At 38.3% G+C, this 18,848-nt stretch overlaps 2 protein-coding genes across 2 annotated transcripts; both read right to left on the bottom strand.

The window, feature by feature from the left end:
• Positions 1-25: 25 nt before the first annotated feature.
• cdc6 (cell division cycle 6 homolog (S. cerevisiae)) lies at positions 26-4,335 on the bottom strand. Its single transcript, XM_042766134.1, has 12 exons — positions 4,179-4,335; positions 3,319-3,585; positions 2,967-3,236; positions 2,638-2,837; positions 2,312-2,466; positions 2,033-2,139; positions 1,786-1,925; positions 1,602-1,702; positions 1,446-1,516; positions 1,140-1,312; positions 863-1,003; positions 26-454 (listed from the first exon to the last, which is right to left on the bottom strand). Exons 2-12 carry the CDS (start codon positions 3,557-3,559, stop codon positions 365-367), a joined length of 1,689 nt encoding a protein of 562 aa, XP_042622068.1. The 5' UTR covers positions 3,560-3,585; positions 4,179-4,335; the 3' UTR covers positions 26-364.
• Positions 4,336-5,356: 1,021 nt separating this feature from the next.
• LOC109051523 (WAS/WASL-interacting protein family member 2-like) lies at positions 5,357-15,581 on the bottom strand. Its single transcript, XM_042766135.1, has 8 exons — positions 15,176-15,581; positions 12,866-12,996; positions 11,901-12,033; positions 11,682-11,810; positions 9,728-10,354; positions 9,309-9,527; positions 6,643-6,744; positions 5,357-6,535 (listed from the first exon to the last, which is right to left on the bottom strand). Exons 2-8 carry the CDS (start codon positions 12,923-12,925, stop codon positions 6,489-6,491), a joined length of 1,317 nt encoding a protein of 438 aa, XP_042622069.1. The 5' UTR covers positions 12,926-12,996; positions 15,176-15,581; the 3' UTR covers positions 5,357-6,488.
• Positions 15,582-18,848: the final 3,267 nt, after the last annotated feature.

The following is an 18,848-nucleotide window of genomic DNA, read 5'->3' as shown; positions in this document are numbered from 1 at the left end:
TTAAACAATTGACTCAAGATCAAACTTGTGTACATTCTGGTTTATTAAAACTGTACATCCCCCCCCAAAACCATTACAAAGCTGATGTACAAAATAAAATATAAGGCAATGTCTTCTGTTTTGAATCGGAAGAGTTTATGCCAATCTAAGAATACATGTATTAAAAAACAACAACCATACACTTAAAAGGCAGGCAAATGTTTGACACAAACATAATGGAGAAATCAACCCTTATGGATCAAATCATCACTCTATAAAATAGCACATTTCATTTTAAACAAGACTTTCACATGTAAGCAATATAAAATAGACAAATTAGGAAAAAAGTAAAAAATAATACTAAAATGTTAAAATCTCATGGAATTTATGGCAGACCAGCCGCTAATATGCTACCAAGGAGAGTTCGATCCTTCAAAGCATTCTCCACGTCTCGCTCTTCAATCTTCAGGGAGATCTAGAAAAGAGAAAACCATATTGAAATTTAGATCCCTCATTAAGTTGTAATAAATCAAGATACTGATTCACTGAAAATCTTAAGGCCCAGGTATGCTTCTTCCACATTCTGCTCCGTCTCGTGCACAGCTTTCAAACTATACTCGAGTGCACAGATGGATTAGTTCGACACATGCACAGTACCACCTAGTGGACTCATTCGGTCTCAACATTCATCTCGTGCCTGTGCTGTTATACGTGGACACAAAATTGAGCTGTACACTGACGTCTGCAGATACTCTTGATGGCAAAAATTGTGTTACGTGGACAGTGCACAGACCCTCATGGAACATGGACAGCTGACGTATAATTAGGCTTAAATCGATATCATCCAAAAGGTATACTATTCATGATTCAAAACTGCTCTTACTTTAGTTAACCGTGCCTCCTTGGCCTTTTTGAGTGTGAAGATTCCTCTGCTCTCCAGCAGACTGCAGAGAGACAGACACTCGCTCTGTCCGACACCTCCCACCTGCCTCTGCTTACACAGCTTACTGTACACCTCGCACAGCTGGAGAAACACAGATAAGGTTATTAGCCCCAGAATGACTTCTCACGTCTTCCTCAATGTATTCTGAACACTGAAATTACAGGGTTTGGAAACTATTTTCATGTTAAGATATAGAGACAATCAAAGTTTGACTCACCTTGCCCAACTGGACCTCTTTGCTCTTGCCATTACGGCCGATTAGAAGCAGACAGCAGACCAGAAGTTTCTGCTGCAAAGGGAAGCTCTCGCCATCCCCGCTGCTGGATGCCATGCGGTCACCATACACCTCAGTCAAAACCCGTGCCACCTGAGGAACACTCACCCGTGACACTGCAACGAGAAAGTAGAGACAAATCCCTCATTTCTTTTTCTCTATAGACAATGTACCCTGGTGATAACAATGACTTATACACTGATGTATTGATGCAAACTTAAAAATAAAATATAGTACAGTAATTCCTACCTTTAGGGCCGGCTGCAGGTTCGGATGCCATTTTGGACCGGTCATCTGCTTCCACAATCTCCACGGCCCTCCTGATGGATAGACGCAAATGTGTGAGAACCTCTCAAATCTAACAGTCACACTCTTGTTTTAGCGGTTTAAAACCAGTTCTCTTACCTGCATATGTCGAGTGCTTTGCGGGCATCTCCTGACACAGCTGAAACTTTTCTTGCACAGAACTGAACTGCCGCTGCGTCCAGAACACCTTCACCTGATACCTGAACACACACGAAAACACCAAAGTATTAATACCTGAGAATGTGAGTTTGGATAATAACAGGAGATATGCAAGTAGGCATACTTGTGTGAGCCGGTCTTGGACAATGGCATTGAGCTCCTCACGACTGTAGGGAGGAAAGTTGAGCAGTTTGGGTCGGCAGTGTGGTTTGGCCTGCAGTCTGGGCAGAATACGGTCCGTCAGGTCCAATGCATTAGCAATACCTAAGGGGTCAAAGTTCACTAGTAAGCAGATATTCAGAACAGTCCGCTTTGCATTCAAGATTGTTTGTAGAAATTAAGTCGGGAAGATAAACGCATGACATTCTTACCAATGAGACAAACGCGAGAGTTGGGCAGGTAAGGCCACTCAAAGATCGTGTAGAGAACCTCCTGAGACTTGCTGTCCAACTGGTCCATCTCATCGAGAACCAACAGGCTGTTGCACATAAAAACACCATAGGAATTACTCAAAAGAATAGGGCCTGTTTGAATCAGACTACAAAAACTGATCTCCGTCACAGTACATAAGGAGTTAAAAACCTGAAATGGTTCATGCAAATTAGCACAAGATGAGCCCTGCATGCATGCATGCATGCAAGCTGACTTACACAGTGGGTCCAGAGCTGGTCAGAAGTTTCTCCAGCCGAGCCTCGCTGTTGCCCTTTGGAACCCCCAGTCTCTCTCCCAGCAATGGAAAGATGGCATGTGAGCTTCGCAGGTTCATACAGTTGATGAGCACAGTCTGAACCCCTTTCAACAGAGCTGAAACAAGAGAAGACAGCTGACCATAAGCACCATGGTTTTTGTGTGTCATTTCATTTTAAACATCAGTTTAATGCATCTTGCTTGTCTTGCTGACCCCAAGCTTTTAATCAGTAGTGTATTCTAAAGTGATTTTAGAGTTACAAACCACCATATTTTCTCTTGAGCTCACCTTTTGTTCCTGGAGGACACAGTTCAGACAGGCGGTCTTGCCTGTGCCAGGAGCGCCAGAGATATAGAGGCTGGAGGGTTTTTCGGACACCACATGGTTCTCCAGGAAGGAGACGATGGCAGCTCTCTCTGCCTCACGAGAGAGCAGACGTTCAGGTACTGCAGTGTGAAGAGCCTGCTTTACACTCTGATAACCCGATTCTGCAGGAAAAAGACCACAATTTAGATAGTTTACTTATCAAAAATCAGAGACCGGGCAATATGTCACAAGAAATCAACCCCGATTTGAATTCATTTAAGCAAATTAGCTAACAAACACTTAAAACATACTTTTTACAGGAAAGAGTCGAGTAACAGGGAGCTTTCCCTCCGTTCGGGGGATCAGGTTTGTGCAGGGGGTTTCTTGCAGCCGTTTTGGCGATGGACGTGAAACAGGAGACAAGGGAATTTTGGGTGACGACGGTGTGGGACGTGAAGGTGAGGAGAAGACCGGTGTGTTCTCATTAAAGGACAGTTTGCGAGGGGAGCACAGAGGAGCGCAGCGCTGTTTAGGAGGAGAGCCAAGCATAGAGGCCGGGAGGTTACAGCCATTCTCATCACCTGAAAACCAAGATTCAAACCATGCTGCATTACTGTAAGAACAACAATCATAAAAGTTGCTTAAAGGTGACGATTTACACACCTGTACGTTTGCGGGGGCTCAAGGGCAGCCTCTCAGACAAAGAGGTGTTTTTCAACACTGAGTTCCTGGGAGACGGACAGACAGCAAGCAAATCTCCCACATTTGACTTTCTAGGGGACAGAGGGATGGCCCGGACGTCCACTGCATTCTCAGAGGAGTTTTTCGGTCGAGAACCCAATCTGGAAGACTTCCTTCGGGGGAACTGAAGGGTGGGCTGATTCTGTGAGCGAGTGCTGGGCATTTTTAGTTTTAAACCAGGAATCAGATCTGAAAGAAAAAGCACAGTGACTTAGTTTAAATCAACGACGAATAACCTCTAATGCACAATGGCTTGAAGAGGAAACTGAAATAACTCATCAAGAATTCAGCAAGTAAGTTAAGTGTTATTTTTCCTTAAGACTCTTGAGGTACCAGGCATTAACAGAGCCATACTAACCTAAAAGCTGTTGGGGGTTGGTTGTAGTTGTATCAAGTCAAGACAACAAAGACTTAACGTTAACCCATTTTGTGCAGAATCACAAGATCAAAGATCACAAGCAATGTCTCCATTTGGCGGGTTGAACCTAACGTTACAGGCACTTTGTGATTAAGTTACTTATTTTGCTAATGCTTCCCGTCGAATCCATTTCACCACCACGCTACAAAAACAAGTAACGTTACATTAACAAATAATGTTTTTATTTGCTGCAGAAACGCTTGCACATGTTCAACAAATACTGTAAATTATAAGTTCCTGCTGTGGGTCATTTGGCGCCAAGCTGTTTGCTCACGCGCATAACAACACTGAAAAAAAAAAGTCATCTTATTTTAAAACTACTGCACTTTTAAGAACTATATAATGAATATATTAAACGTCTTACCTGAATAAACCTGAATTTGTGTTGACAATCGCTACGATTATCTCTAGTTGTAGGTCTCTCAGAATAAGCTCCTCCGTCAAACTAGCGCCAAATTTGCTGTCTTGACCTTCTCTTCTGAACAGCTGACGCTCCGGCGGGTGACGTGGCTCTCATGACAACATATTTCATTGGCTGTCGGGGTTCCTGTTGGTTTTAAGGAACCAATAGGATTCTTAGTCCCTTCCCCCATTGACTTGACTGTAAAGGCGGGTATTTCTTTGTTGGTATTTTGGCGGAAAGAATTTCCCGGGAATTATTAAGAACGTTTTGCTGTATATATAGAATACATATAATTTATTTTAATCTTACAGGTGTAGACCAGAATTTTCACAGTGACAGAATCAAATATGTCTCATAAACAAATTCTGAATTCGATTATACATTGGTTTCTCGAGTTCCTGCTCTATGACATACTATTAGTATTATCTCTTATTTAAATTTTTTGGTCTTTCATGGCCATTTTGAATGGTTTTGTCGTATTTACTCATCTAAAAACGGGCTTGAATGTTATGCATATTTCTTATGTACTTATTTAACATATAACACTCACAGGGGATACATACACAAATATTACAGAATGCTGCCAGCGGATTTCTTTGGAGCAAATCATTCATCATTCATGGTTTACTGTATGAGCCTTAGATCAGCTGCAAATGACTTTGAAGATGTATTCAAATTTTGACTCCCTGTTGTTTTGTGTATTTGTTTTTATATGTTGTTTGTTTGTGACATGGGTAGAAATTTAAAGTCAGATCTCTTCTAAGTGTGATATATGAAAATAATAACCCTCATTTCTATATATTTATATTTTTTTCAGGTCACCCAATAAGAAAGAAGAACCAGGGAAAGTGTAAATAGTGCAGATGAAATGGAAATTGTATTTGCACTACTTCCCACCACAGTTCAAAAGTTCACTCAGTGCCATAGTGCAGTGTCTATGGCCTTGGCTTTAGTATTCAGTGTTATTGCTTGCTTAGGGACAGTCCCAAAATGCACTGTCACCACTGATTTTATGGAAGAGGTCTATGTCATGGTCTTTGTGATTCCAGAAGATCCTCTCATGGCCCAGAGGTTCCTGTCTCAGCCTCCCCATCCCTGTTTATTGCCATTCTCAGTCATTATTGTAAAGAAGCACATGATTTAATTCCCATTCCCACCTTTTATTTCAGAATTACGTTGACATATTTGAACACATTCAGAAACATAAAATTACATTTACAATCAGAATGATTGGTCACCAAATCCCAATTATACACTTCTATACTTCTATATAACATTATTAACGTACTTGGTCTCTACTTAACATATAATACAATGTCACAGAATTAAAATAAACCCATTAGAAAACTTGTAGTGTTTTATACAAAATCTACTAAAATTGATTTCCTGAAATTCAGCTTAGGTTTAAAACACTAATTATGAAAATGCAGTGTATAAATGACCCAGAAACATTGGTACCCAGCAGGAGAAAGGGTGCAGATGAGCCAGAAGATGGCACAACCTGTGTACGGTTTCAAAAACACAGATCTCCAACAAGACCGAGTCTTCAACAGATCCAATGAGACTTAGTGTATATTTGGTCAGTAAAAAAAAAAAAGTAGTTTAGATTCAACATCGAGGCAACAAATTATTATTATTATTTATTTTAAAATCAGCTCTCCTCTTAAAACCTATGTGACCATATTGGCCATTGTATTTTCTTACTCTGTAGTGTGAGGAGGAAAACATATGTGGAATGAACGAGGAACAAGGCTGTTTCATGGCCTTCGTTGTGTAAGCAAATTCATTCCTGACTGATTTGGAAATAAAAGAAAAATAAGAAGAATAAAAATATATAAAATTACATGATTATCTTTTTGTCTGATATGCATAGTCATTAATAATCTACAAGTGCTACACATCTTCTCATTGAATAAAAAACTATTTTTTTGGAATGTACACATCGAGCTTCATGTTAACTGGAGTTGCATGCTCTCGCATTGCTGTGCTGCTGTCATCTGAGACAATATTGAAAGGTGCATTTCGAGGCAGCACAGGAATATTGCACAGTGTTTTTAAGGTCTAGAGGTACAGCATTCTGGAGTGGTTTGGATCAGAGATCATGTAGGTGTTTATAGTGTTGCCTTATGAAAGATGTCACATTTGTAGATGTATTTGAAGGTGTAATTAATGTTTGTGTGGCAAACATACATAAATACATACTGTGTACGCATGTACGTGTTTGTGTTTATATGTCGGCTCTTTGTGGTCCTTCTCTTCTCTGAACAGTGTTCATCTTCCTCCAACAGGAGGCAGTGGAGGAGCACCTCTCACTAAAGCTGGAGAAAGAAAGGTAAAGAGGACATGAGGAAATGTGTACAACACAATCTTAAAGGTTTATCTTTATGGATAAACGATAGGTCAGAGTTAAAAGTAAGGCCTTTACTCTTGTTGCTTTGGCTGGGATAGCTCTTCTGGAAGGGTCTGTATTCTTCAGGAGGGGGAAGGTCCTCTATAGGGTGGAAGTCATACCTGGACTCAAAATCATCTGAGAAGAGACATCAAACATTTAATAAATATAAAACATTTATCAATCAATGACAAAACTATTTTATGCGCTACCTGGTGGACAAGTAGCTTTGCATATGCTGATGTGTAACTACCATGTCAAGATTAGCACATTAATTTAATTTAGGATGTGGCTGTTAGAACCATTTTTAATAATATTAAAAAACTTTTAATTTAAATATTAAAAATATAATCATCCATCTATTCCACAGTCGTTTGCAAATTAAAGCTTAAAGCATTAAATATTTAAAGAAATACATTAAATATTCACAATGTACGCAAAAAAAAAAAAAAAATCTAAATGCAACTGACTAAATTACAGCTTTTTTGATAATTGTATTAAGGCATATCCTGATTTCAATTTTGAATAATTGTGCAGCTCTATTTATTTTAATTTAACATTTTATGATTTTATTAATTATCTTTTCATCAACTCATGAACCCTCTGTAATTCCATCAGGGCCATCAGTGCCTGATTTACCAGTGTTGTGATAATTATTTTAATGCACTCTATGTTTTTTAAATAAATACTGAAATAATAATAATTCAAAGTATGAATAGTTTTAGTCAGATAACAAAAAATATAAAATTTTAATAAAATGTAAATTAGTCCCCCGCACTTTATTCCGGCAGGTGTGTTCACGCAGAGGTTTCTAGATTTAAATTCAAAGAGACAGTATCGGTAGTCTGTGCATGACATGACATTTCATTCGTATCCAAAATGAGGAGATGTGAATATCAGGAGCGCTGAACTCTCTCATGCAGTGCATGTTTCATTCATACTCGAAGCCAGAGGGCGCTCTCGCTCAAAAGTCCAAAACAGACTCATAGAAGTAATAACTTATGACGTGCAGGAAATCCCTAACATGGACAAAATCATCCAGCTATCGCTGTAGCTGAGTGGAATAAAAATCAGAAACTTTTTTACTGATGAAAAGTGAATTCAATAAACACACGATTTTGAAAATATATGATTTTATGTGTGTTTTTCAAGTTATTTCCAGGTAATAAATAAATAAACTATATGAATAATGCAGTTCTGACTGACATATCATTTAGTACAGAAACTATAAAATATATTTCCTGCCTTATTCAGTGATAAAAATGGGAAAAGGTGTTCGTAGCAGCCTTTATAAACAAATCAAAAAATTGTCATTAGGAAAATATTGAACAAAAATATTATAGCCCCTTGCTGCAGCTAAGGCTACATACAGCAATATAAACAACAGCTGTGCATGCTCTCTTCACGTCGTTCTTGTAAAATAATAATCATTTAATAATATAAGTATATAAGCAGCACACCGCTCCGCTGAGAACTCCACTCATCGGCAGCTGCGTACGTTAATGAAGGCATCTGGTAGTGCGCTATATTACTGAATGTGTCTGGATGTGAGGGATCATCCCGGATGAGATCATCAGGTGAAAGGTCATCATGTGAATAATTTTGTTTACACCTAAATCATTGTTCATTCATTTCAATATTTTATTTAGACTGGACACTCAAAAGTGTTGAATTACAAAAAAAAATAAAAAAATCTGCCTTGACAAAAAGGCACTTTGGGCATCAAGGGGAAGGGACAGGTGCTAAAACACCCATCGCACCCCCCTCTGCACGTGCCTGAATTAAATTATGAATCCCCAGGAGTTTGAGAAACCTGTTTGATATACATTAAAAATCTGTTTTTGTAAATTAAAAATCAGTATCAGGCCACTGGGTAAAATGACGACCTTATTTTTCAGAACTACTTATCTGGTATTACATCTCTGTGTTCTAACCATAGACTGTATAAAAACATGGACGTAGTGTCCGTGACGTCACCCCTAGACTCCTGAAGAGCATTTCTGAAGCTCAAAGTGTGCAGAGCGGGCCGTCGCCATCTTGACAGCACGTCACCGCGCGACTCTCCCGGATAATCGAAAATGGGCAAAAAGGCGGGTGCTGGTTGCTGAAGCCACGCCCACCTAGCGCGACAGCAGTGTACCACCTGTCACTCAAGTGGCCACGCCCTTAATTATGCAGAACTTTAAGGCTTAATATAATTTAAACGGATGAGTTATAAAAAAAATTCACCCCCCTCACAGCTGTCACGAAGGGCAAAATTAACTATATAGACCAAAACCACTTTTTGAACCAGGCTGTAAACATGTTTTTTTTCTGCTGTAAAGTTGGGCATTTTAACATGGGGAGTCTATGGGACTGACTCCCTTTTGGAGCCAGCCTCTAGCGGCCAGTCGATGAATTGCAGTTTAAGTCACTTCCTTGTTGGCTTCACTAGAGAGAGCGGGAGGTTGCAGCTCAGTTCTAACAAGGCTTTGTTGACGGGTGTAATGAGGAAATAAGTGGGCCGCATTTGAATTACTGAGAGCTCATTTGACTTCAGGGTTTTTTTCATGTGCTGATGCACAGTAGACTACAGATCCACAACCAAAATCAAAGTTCTGATCTAAGAGCACCTCCCACACAAACAAATGAGCAGGTAAGAGAATGAACTGATGTTCCAAAAAAGATTGTATTATCTATTTGATGAATATGGTGGAACTCACCAGAAAAGGACTTGGGGGCAGATGACGCATGTCCATTTCGGAGAGGTGGAGGAGGAGGAGGTGCATGTCCTGAAGACTGGCGTCCAGCAGAGGAGAGAGGAGGGGGCTTCCCTCGACTAGGGGGTTCAGAAGATGTTTGTGGCCCGCCACGGTAAGGGGGTGGAGGGGGTGGCGTTTCCCGAACCCCATTACGAGATGTAGGAGGAGGAACCTGAGGAGCTGAATGAACACTTCATTTTAAAAGAGGTCTACATTTACTATATTCTACTATATTATTCAACAAACCTCCTTTCCATATTTCAGCCCAACAAATTTTAAGTATTGCTACTTTAAGAACAGTTTTTTTTTTAGTTTTTTTTTTTTTTTTTTTTTTTAGTTTAGCTTTTTTTTAAGCTGAAAATTTTCAGCTTGTATTTTACCTGAGCTACGCCCCACTGGATCACGTGATGGTGGTGGGGGTCGTCTGTTCTGCTGGGCAGGGGTTGGAGGAGGAGGAGCCTGGCTACGGACGTTAGCATTGGCATGGTTTCTCTTGTTCAGTGAGTTTCGTCTCTGCGGCAACTCAGGGGCCGAGTCACCATTTGCAGCATTAGTCGGCTGACGATAAGGAGGAGGAGGTGGAGGTGCATTTGAGGAAGGGGAGGAGGATGAAGAGGAGCGAGATGAAATAGGGGGATGTCTTGAAGGCCCATCCCGAGCAGAAGACGGTGGCAGTGGAGGCCCCTTGCTTGCAGGCGGTGATGGAAGGGGTTTCTCACGACTGTGTGCTCCAGAACCTTGTTGGGCTGAGGAGGGTCCACGATTGCCACCGCGCCCGAATGGTGGGGGCGGAGGTGGAGCGGAGCTGCTGGGTTTTGAGGAGCTGCTGGCAGCAGACGGTTTGGATGTGTCTGGCAGAGAGGGTCGTTGATTTCGTGGCTGTTCTGGAGGTGAGGAGCGACCTCCATTATTGCGACCGGAGCTGTCTGGTTCAGAATGACCCGGAGCACGAGGTACTGCAGGCCTAGAGCCAAGCGGCCGCAGCGCCGACCGTCCTACAGAGCTGTCTGTGTGGACACATTAATAAAACACTTTCAGATAATAATTAGGTCTCAACAATATTGGGAAAAAGTAACACTGCGATTTTTTTTTACAGCAATATATACTTCAATATAAAAAAATATGAAAAATAAACACTTTCACCAGATTATTTCATATTTGGAAAGAATTAGACCCCGTCCACACAGAGACGCGTTTAGCTGTACACGCATAAATTTTGTATCGAATAGGCGTTTCGTCCACACGGATCCGGCGTTTTGGGAGAGTGAAACCGATACTTTTTTTGAAACCGGTCCCAGAGAGGATAAACCTGAAAACGCCGCCCTTGCGTTTTCGTGTGGACAGGGAATACGTATATTTTCTGAAACGATGATGTCATCAGCCCACGTCTCAACCCCTAGTCAGACAATGCTACGTCACGTAACAGCAACAAAAACATAAACAAACACTGAACAATTGTCTTTTTATTAACTAACATTAAAGCAGATTAATAAATGTATTGTTCCATGTTCGTTTGTATACCGCGCGCAAGGTTTATGTGCATAGTCCAAGTCTTCTCCGTTTTTAGTGTATCTCTGTGGCAGAATTAGCGCGCCACATTCTGGTCTGGCATGTATACTACATCGTTTTGTGTGGACACAGGTATTTCTTGAGACGAGGGGAAAAAAAGATCGGATAGGGAAACCTCTGGCTTCGTGTGGACGTAGCCTTAATCATTCTAGATTTTGTTGGGTAGTGCATCGGCATAGAAAATAAAAATAATTTTGAAATCTTTTTACTCTGAAGATTTGTTTTGACTTTGAAATCCTTTTTGGGCTCAATGATTTGAGAAAAACTTTGTTTCACAGGCCACATTTCCTCTGCTTTTGACTGAACATAAAATAATTATTTTTATTGTGATTATTCTGAATTTAAAATACTAAAAATAAGAAATACATTGTAACAATACTGCAAAAAAAAAAAGAGTATAAATAATTTTATTTTACTGTAAAATTACAATACTAATATTTTTGTCTTACTTTCTTTATTTTCAAAAAGTAAACCATCAATATTTTATTTTAAAGGGTTGCCAGCAATTGGTTTCTGACTGAAGCTTGGCTCTGTGTGTTCATTTTCACTTATGTAGCCAATGATATCAGCATTTCAGAGTGACAGTAAATAAACCAAGCCGTTCTCAGATACTGAAAAACTGTATCATGAACTGCACGTGTGTAAATAGCACTTCATTCCAAAAACGCTAAAGCATATATTTATAGACATAGATTTTATTTTGACATATCGAGCAGCCCTAAAAAAAAAATCACTGCACTACACTACTGTGAAAGGGGAACATACCTCCGACTGGTCGTAGTTTGGGCACTCCTCCACTGAACAGCCCTCCCATGGCCATTGGCCCAGAACCACCTCCAAATCCTCCTCCTCCACCACCTCCGCCTCCACCTCCACCACTGCTGCCACCTCGACCTTCAGGCCAAAACAAAAACACTGCATGGTTAGCTGGTCACTCCAGACATTAATTGTATTTTCAGCAGTAGTGCACTACAGATGACTTACTTTCAATTATAGGTGCACTTCTGTCATTGACCACATTGGTCTTCTTCAGTTTGGCGCCTTTGCAGATGTCTGACAGCAGAGCTCCTCTTCCTTTCGCTTCATCTCGATTAAGTTTCGGAGGTGCGGTGTTTGCCTGAAAGTAAATACATCTCTTCATTTATTTAAAAAAGACATTAAAAAATGCAATTCATTGACTTAAATTTCTCTTCTAAGATAAGATTTGTTGGTAATTTCTGAATTAAAATTCATTATGATATTTTTGCGGGGTATAAAGAATGAATACATTTTTAAAAACACTAATCTTATCTTAATCATTAATCAGAATTTTTTTTTCAAGAATGCATAATCTTTTATTATTAAGTATTGAAAAAAGTAACAAATGCTTTACTGCTTATTAATATTAAAAAAGTCCAGTAAATGAAAGTCATGTGGTGAAACCAACATGCAGAAAAAAAAAAAAAAAATTATTAGACACAATTATATGATAGAGAGGACCTCTGCAGACCCTCATGGCTCTGTGCCAAAATCAGTCTCTTAAACTATAAGATTATTTGTTTTTTTTTTGTAAAATATCATATAAATTATATTTTAGGAAATAAACGAAATAATTATATTTCTAAATTAATAATTGTTGTTTTTGGTCAAAAAAAAAAACTTAAAAAATAAATAAATCCTAATGATATTTCTTAATTAAACCTAATAATATTCCTGAATTAATAATTCAACAATATAATTTAATAAAAATACATAAACATATAAAAACATAACACACACACACAAAAAATGTTTTTTTTAAGATGTGCTTTAATCTAGAGTTTTTAAATAATTTTCTTTTTTTTTAAATTCATCATTGACAAAAAAATAGAAAACGGAGTTGGAAAAAGGTAATGTGCATTAAGGAAACAACAAGGAGGATGAATCGCTGCAGTGAGACCCGTGCTACATGCTCCTTGCTGTACACTGACCTGGTTAAAGGTGGGGGGTGGTGGAGGTCCAGGCGGAGGGGGTGGAGGAGGAATAGGCATCCTGCCAAATTCGGAAGAAGTCAACAGTCACCTCAATCTTCAGCACTTGGTCTGAGGTTCTCACAGAAACTCTGCAAGATGAAAGAATTACAGCCATCAGACTTCCATGCACAGCTTCAGGGAGATCAAGAGATGGTAATAACTCAATTAAATGCTTTAAGAGATAGAAACTCATCACAGTGACATATTCATCAGTGGTTAACGTCATCAATGTAGCGTCCCAAACCACCTGACTGTTCCAGGAACTACTCAGCAGTGGACAGGAAGCTCCACATAGTAACTACAGAACATTTCTAAAATATTCAAATGAAAAACCCATATTTGTTTTGTTTTTTTCCACTGACAGGTTGCTCTTCCTTCCCTACCAGTTCAGGCAGAAGTGCCTGCTGGAATGTTGCTAAACAGGATCTTCTGGCACACAACGACTAATGGAAGTGAAAAAAAATGGGTGAAGCACAAGGACTGCGGCAAACTTGAATAAAAACTGTATGCTTCATTACATTCAAGCTTTTCTACGCTGCAATCGAAACGCTTATTGCTGCTCTATTTAATCACGGCTTTGTCTACGAACATGTCTAATAAACAAAACTACGAAAACACAGCATATGGTTTGATTCCCGAAATCTACATGTGATCGTGAATATTTTTTTATTGAAGTATTCTTGTTGTGGTGGTGAAATGGACACTACAATAAAGAAGAAGAAAAAGAAAAAATTTAATTCTGTCATCATTCACTCATGCTCCAGTTGTTCCAAGTCAGTATAAGTTTCTTTCTTCTATTCAGCATAAAAGATGTTGTCTGATGGTCTGCATTGCCTTCCAAAGTATGGAAAAATACTATGGAAGTCAATGGTGACCAGAAACCAACATATCAAAATAGTGTTCAGCAAAAGAAAGAAAATCAACTTGAGGGTGATGAAATGGCAGAACGATGACTTTTAACAGTATTTAATGCACTACAAAACATTTTCGATCCAGAAAAACAAGCTTGTCAGTCCTCAAATGCCTCGTATAACAGACAAACAACTATCTGAGCTCTAATCAGCCTTCCCAAATCAGACAAGGGCCTTGTTTATGACACCCAACTGTTGCAAGAATCTGTTTGTGGTACGCATAAAGCACATAGGAAAAAATTTAAGGACGCAGGAGTTTAATCTTTAAAGTTTCTGAACTTAAACCGACAGCTGGTTACATTTGATCTGGACTGCAAGTTTCACATCAAGACCACAAAAACAATTCCCGGTGTCAAATAAAGCTGTATTTTAATCCGATAAGCAGTTGATGTCTTTTACACAGCTGTCACCGGTAAAGAAAGTGCAGACTTGATGGCGTATGCACATTATTGCTTGGCGGTTATAAATGTAAATGTCTTGTGATCAGAGGTGACAGAACCTTATCTAAGCATACAGTATCATATTTGATATGTAAACGTCTAAACGACTAAGATTTAAAGGATCCACGTGATCAAAACTTTGAGGAATATTGTGTTGCACATGCCTTCTGTTGTCTGAATGATAGTTTTCCTTTTTTTAGTAAGTAAAAAGCATTTTAGTTAAACTCTAAAAACGTCCTTCAGTTTAATGCTTTTGGTAGTTTGGCCCTCTAAAAGATTTAGCCTCTAAAATGCATGAAAGAGATACAGATATTTGGAGCATTTATAATTAAAGATCAGTATTATAAACTGCTGTCACATCAGATCAATGTTTTCATAGACTTGAAATCTATGTAACTGTAGAGCAAAAAGAAGGAAATTAATAATGGAAGACGTCAAACCAGCTTGTGAAAATGAAGCTGTGTATGCGTTTGTTAACATGATCATGCCTAACTGAGTCAACAAGCTCTTAAATAGTCAGTGACTGAAGTGACCACACTTGCATTGCCATACAAGATCCTGAACAATCGTGAAATGTGACACAGGTGCAAGCACGTATAGGTATGTATTAGCTAAAATCAAAACCTATGAAATACTACCGATGTCGTGAACATCACAAATGATGGCGATTCATAAACGAATCGTTGTTTTGAGTCGGATCTTTCAAATGAATCGGTTGAACCGGTTCACAAAACCGGTCTAAAGGACTCGTTGATTATTAAAAACAACCCAAGTGAAACAGTGTTAGTGCAAAAACTTTGCGCAAAGTCACTTGTGTGTTCATTAAAAGTGTCATAAAGGTAACGTTAGGATAAATAACAAACAAGTCTTGATAACTTGTTACTCTAACGGCTGTAAAAGACTTTGTTAAATCTTACCTGTCGGTAAATGTGCGATCCTGTCCCAAACAGCATTAATGTTAAACAGTAACCGGCTCTTCTTTCGCCGAGGATCCGCTGTTGGACTGGCCACCGAAAAAAACTAAAGTAACTATTCGGACGAGAGCTCAGTGTGGTCCGCTGTCATACTGACCAACTCTGTAAACTTATTCTGACCAGTTCACAGCGAGAAACGAAAGCACAAAGGGCAAAGACTCACAAAACCGGTCGTCTTGTTGCTATTAACATCGCTGCCCAGTGTCTGAGGGCGATACTGTTTCAGCGGTGGACCACTGGGCTTCAGCGAACCCGGTTCTACGAAATCCCGGAAATCACGGACTCGGTACAAGATGGAGGCAGGAGGCCGAAAAAAACCGAGTGCATCCGGAAAGCAAGGGCTGTAACTACACGGATAACCTTGCGTCACGGTGCAGAGGTAATCATTGCTGCCAACACGCAACAGTAGATCATTGTTACTGCTGTAAAGCCATAAACACGTTAAACACATTATCATTTTGATTTATTTATTTATTTGATGGCAATGGTGACTAAAGGAACTACATATTTCTAATTTCAGCGTTGGGCTCATTACCCCCCAAAATTAGTTTATTACTCGTTACTAGAATAACTTTCAAAAGTAGCCTAATATTATTACTTTCTGGCAACAGTAATTAGTTACACTACTAGTTGGGCTACATTCACGCCCCACAGAAGTTTCTGCCTCATCATTTGACCAAAATCTACATCTGTTCGCATTCAGAAGTTATTACAAACACTCAATGGTGATTGATAGTGACTTTTAAGTAAAAGTGTTGTAGCTATTAATTGTCATGAGTAGCTTGAAGCTAATTGTAGCTATAATTTCTCTTTTACCCATAAATGATTATATTTCATTAAGTATTTTATCAAAAGAAATCATGTAAGTTTATACGATTTGTAATTATAGAAATATAATTTATATTGGGATCAGATGGATGTGGGTAGGCAAGCAATGTAATGATTAAAGAAATGCCACAACTTACACATCCGTGTTCAGATCACCTTTTCTCCTGACAAAATCAGTGTAATGGCAATATTTCCATCTCCTGAATGTAAGCGTTTCCACATTCCAAGCTTTCCTGATGCACTGATTTCATGTGCCTGTGTGAGTTGTGAAAATTATGAAATCGAGGGATTATTGGATTGTTGGATTTCAAATCAGTAGGGGTTGAGGTATAAAAAGTAACAAGCTGTTTTATGGATGGTAAATGTAATACTATTACTGAAATCTTAATAGTAGTTAGTTACACTATAGTTACTGGAAAAAGTAATATTGTTACTGTAACTTGTTTTTAGTAACTAGTTACTGCCCAACACTGCTTATAATAACTTGTCAAACTGAACATTAATCAGGTTACAAGTAATTTTGAACAACAAAATTTCTAAAAGTCGCTTTGCTCTTTTTTATTTTAAAACAGTTTCGTTCATTTAGACCCAATATAGGCTAACATATTACATAATATTCTTGTTCACGCTTTTTGATCAATGAATTTCCATGACTTTAGCCTACAAGTATTTTTAACATCACTTATATAAGTTATAGTTAAGAATATACTGTACATTGGTATGTCAGGTAAGAGATGTAAAAGGTGAGAACAGGGTTCAAACACATGCCCACGATCACAACAACACCTGATAGAGAGCGCACCCACCCTCCAGGCCACAGCTCCAAAACAGTCCGCAGCAGCACACACGAATATACACAGTACAGTACAAAATGTGTTTGACAAAATCCCAATCAGTAGGACATGCAAATAGATGACAGCCAGAAGACCAATCACAATTTAGTATGCAAATAAGTCCATGGGAAATTTTCAAACTTTTAATCATATATTACTTAGTTCTAATTTTCTAACTCTTAAATGTGAATCTTTTAGGATTTTTACCTCACACAATACTTTTTTGGGTAATTCTTTTATGAGGCAGGATGTTTCTAAATAATACAAACACTGCTGTCCATGTTCTGTATGCAAAACAGCTTTCCAGGTTGGCCTTGAAATTATCATGACTGACTACAATAGTCTCTTATGTACAGTCATGTGAAAAAATTAGTACACCCGACTGAGTTCCATGGATTTCCGTATTAGGATATAATTAAAAAAAATATCTGGTCCTTGGCAGGTCTTAAAATTTGGAAAATAAAACCTCAGAAGAACAACAACACATGATATATCACACCATGTCATTATTTTTATTTTTTTAAAAAAGGCCAAGATGGAAAAGCCATGAGTGACAAAGTGAGGACACCCTATGATTAAATTGCCTGTAGATCCACTTTTAGCAGCAATTACTTTTTAGCAGTAATCATTTTCTGTATGACTTTATCAGTCTCTCATATCGTTCTTAAGGAATTTTAACTGTTGAGACTGAGGCCTAACTTTAACAGTTTTAAACAGTTGCCATGTTTCTTTAGAGAGAAGAGGCTTTCTTCTGCCAAGCCTTCCAAACATGCCACACTTGCTCCATGTTTTTCTAATTTAACTGTCATGAACTTTATAATTTAACATGTTAACTGAAGCCTGTAGAGTCTACGGTGAAGTTCTTGGGTTGTCTGCCATTTCTTTGAGCGTTACATGGTACAGTTTGCTGGGACGTCCACTTCTGCGAGGACTGGTGTCTGTTTTGAATGTCTTCCACTTGTGAATAATCTTCCTCACTGTAAAATGATGGATTTCAAATTGTTTGGAAATGGCTGTATTACTTTTCCCAGATTGATAGCAGCAGATTTGCTTTGTAAGATCATCGATGATGTCTTTCTTCTTTGGCATTGTGTTAACGCACACAATGAAGGCACAGACCAGCAAACTGCCAAAACTTCTGCTTTTATAGATGTGCTCACACTTGCCGATGATCAGTTTATCAAAGGCATTACTTATCCTCTTAAAACCTTTAAAACTTACCCTCTTAAAACCTACCCTTGTTAACAGTAAGGGTGTCCTAACTTTGTCACACATGGCTTTTCCATTTTGGCTTTATTTCTGTTAAATAAATAATGAAACCATGTGATATATCATGTATTGTTGTTAATTGTCCAAAAAATAATACCTGCCAAGGATCAGGTAAGTTTTTATGATGTCCTGATACAGAAAACCATGGAATTCAATAGAGTGTCCTAACTTTTTCACATGACTGTATATGCAGATTTTGTTATAATGTACAAATACTCTGCAAATACCAAGTAAATACTTTTTTCACAATAACTAGCTACTTCAGAAAAAGGTATACTATTATGTTTATTTCAGTTACATAACATTAGAAGTATTGTACAACAACAACTGTGTTTGTATATGTTGAAAAAACAAAGTTAGTAGGAATATTAAAAACATTATTTATATACATCCTTCAAAACAAATTCCCCTAGCCCTGTGTACCTCACTAAATCAGATGAGTAACAGATGAGTAAAAAAATAAAAATAAAAGTGGCAAGAAACAAGAGGCATTGTCCAGACAAACAGCTTTCCAGAAAAAAAACTTTTTACATGTGTATATCTCATCCACATTACATTTATACATTACTGTGGCATTTTACATAATTTACAAAATATATATGATTTACAATATTTAATCAAGCAAGATCCACATAATATTGTAACATATTTTATCATAAAGTTATACAATTTATTTATTTTTTTAT

This window comes from Cyprinus carpio, chromosome A11 (assembly GCF_018340385.1).
Source record: "Cyprinus carpio isolate SPL01 chromosome A11, ASM1834038v1, whole genome shotgun sequence".
Lineage (NCBI taxonomy): Eukaryota > Metazoa > Chordata > Actinopteri > Cypriniformes > Cyprinidae > Cyprinus > Cyprinus carpio.
Note: the sequence above shows the minus strand (reverse complement) of the source record. Positions and strands in the feature narration are given on the sequence as shown.

What these genes read in the sequence shown, in the direction of transcription:
- cdc6 (XM_042766134.1), bottom strand. Translation starts at nt 3,559, where the DNA reads ATGCCCAGCACTCGCTCACAGAATCAGCCCACCCTTCAGTTCCCCCGA. An exon ending in GAGCCCCCGCAAACGTACAG is followed by an intron (nt 3,237 to 3,318) that starts GTGTGTAAATCG and finishes CTTGGTTTTCAG; the next exon opens with GTGATGAGAATGGCTGTAAC. An exon ending in TCGACTCTTTCCTGTAAAAA is followed by an intron (nt 2,838 to 2,966) that starts GTATGTTTTAAG and finishes TTTTTCCTGCAG; the next exon opens with AATCGGGTTATCAGAGTGTA.
- LOC109051523 (XM_042766135.1), bottom strand. Translation starts at nt 12,925, where the DNA reads ATGCCTATTCCTCCTCCACCCCCTCCGCCTGGACCTCCACCACCCCCC. An exon ending in CACCCCCCACCTTTAACCAG is followed by an intron (nt 12,034 to 12,865) that starts GTCAGTGTACAG and finishes ATTTACTTTCAG; the next exon opens with GCAAACACCGCACCTCCGAA. An exon ending in TGCCCCCAAGTCCTTTTCTG is followed by an intron (nt 6,745 to 9,308) that starts GTGAGTTCCACC and finishes GTCTCTTCTCAG; the next exon opens with ATGATTTTGAGTCCAGGTAT.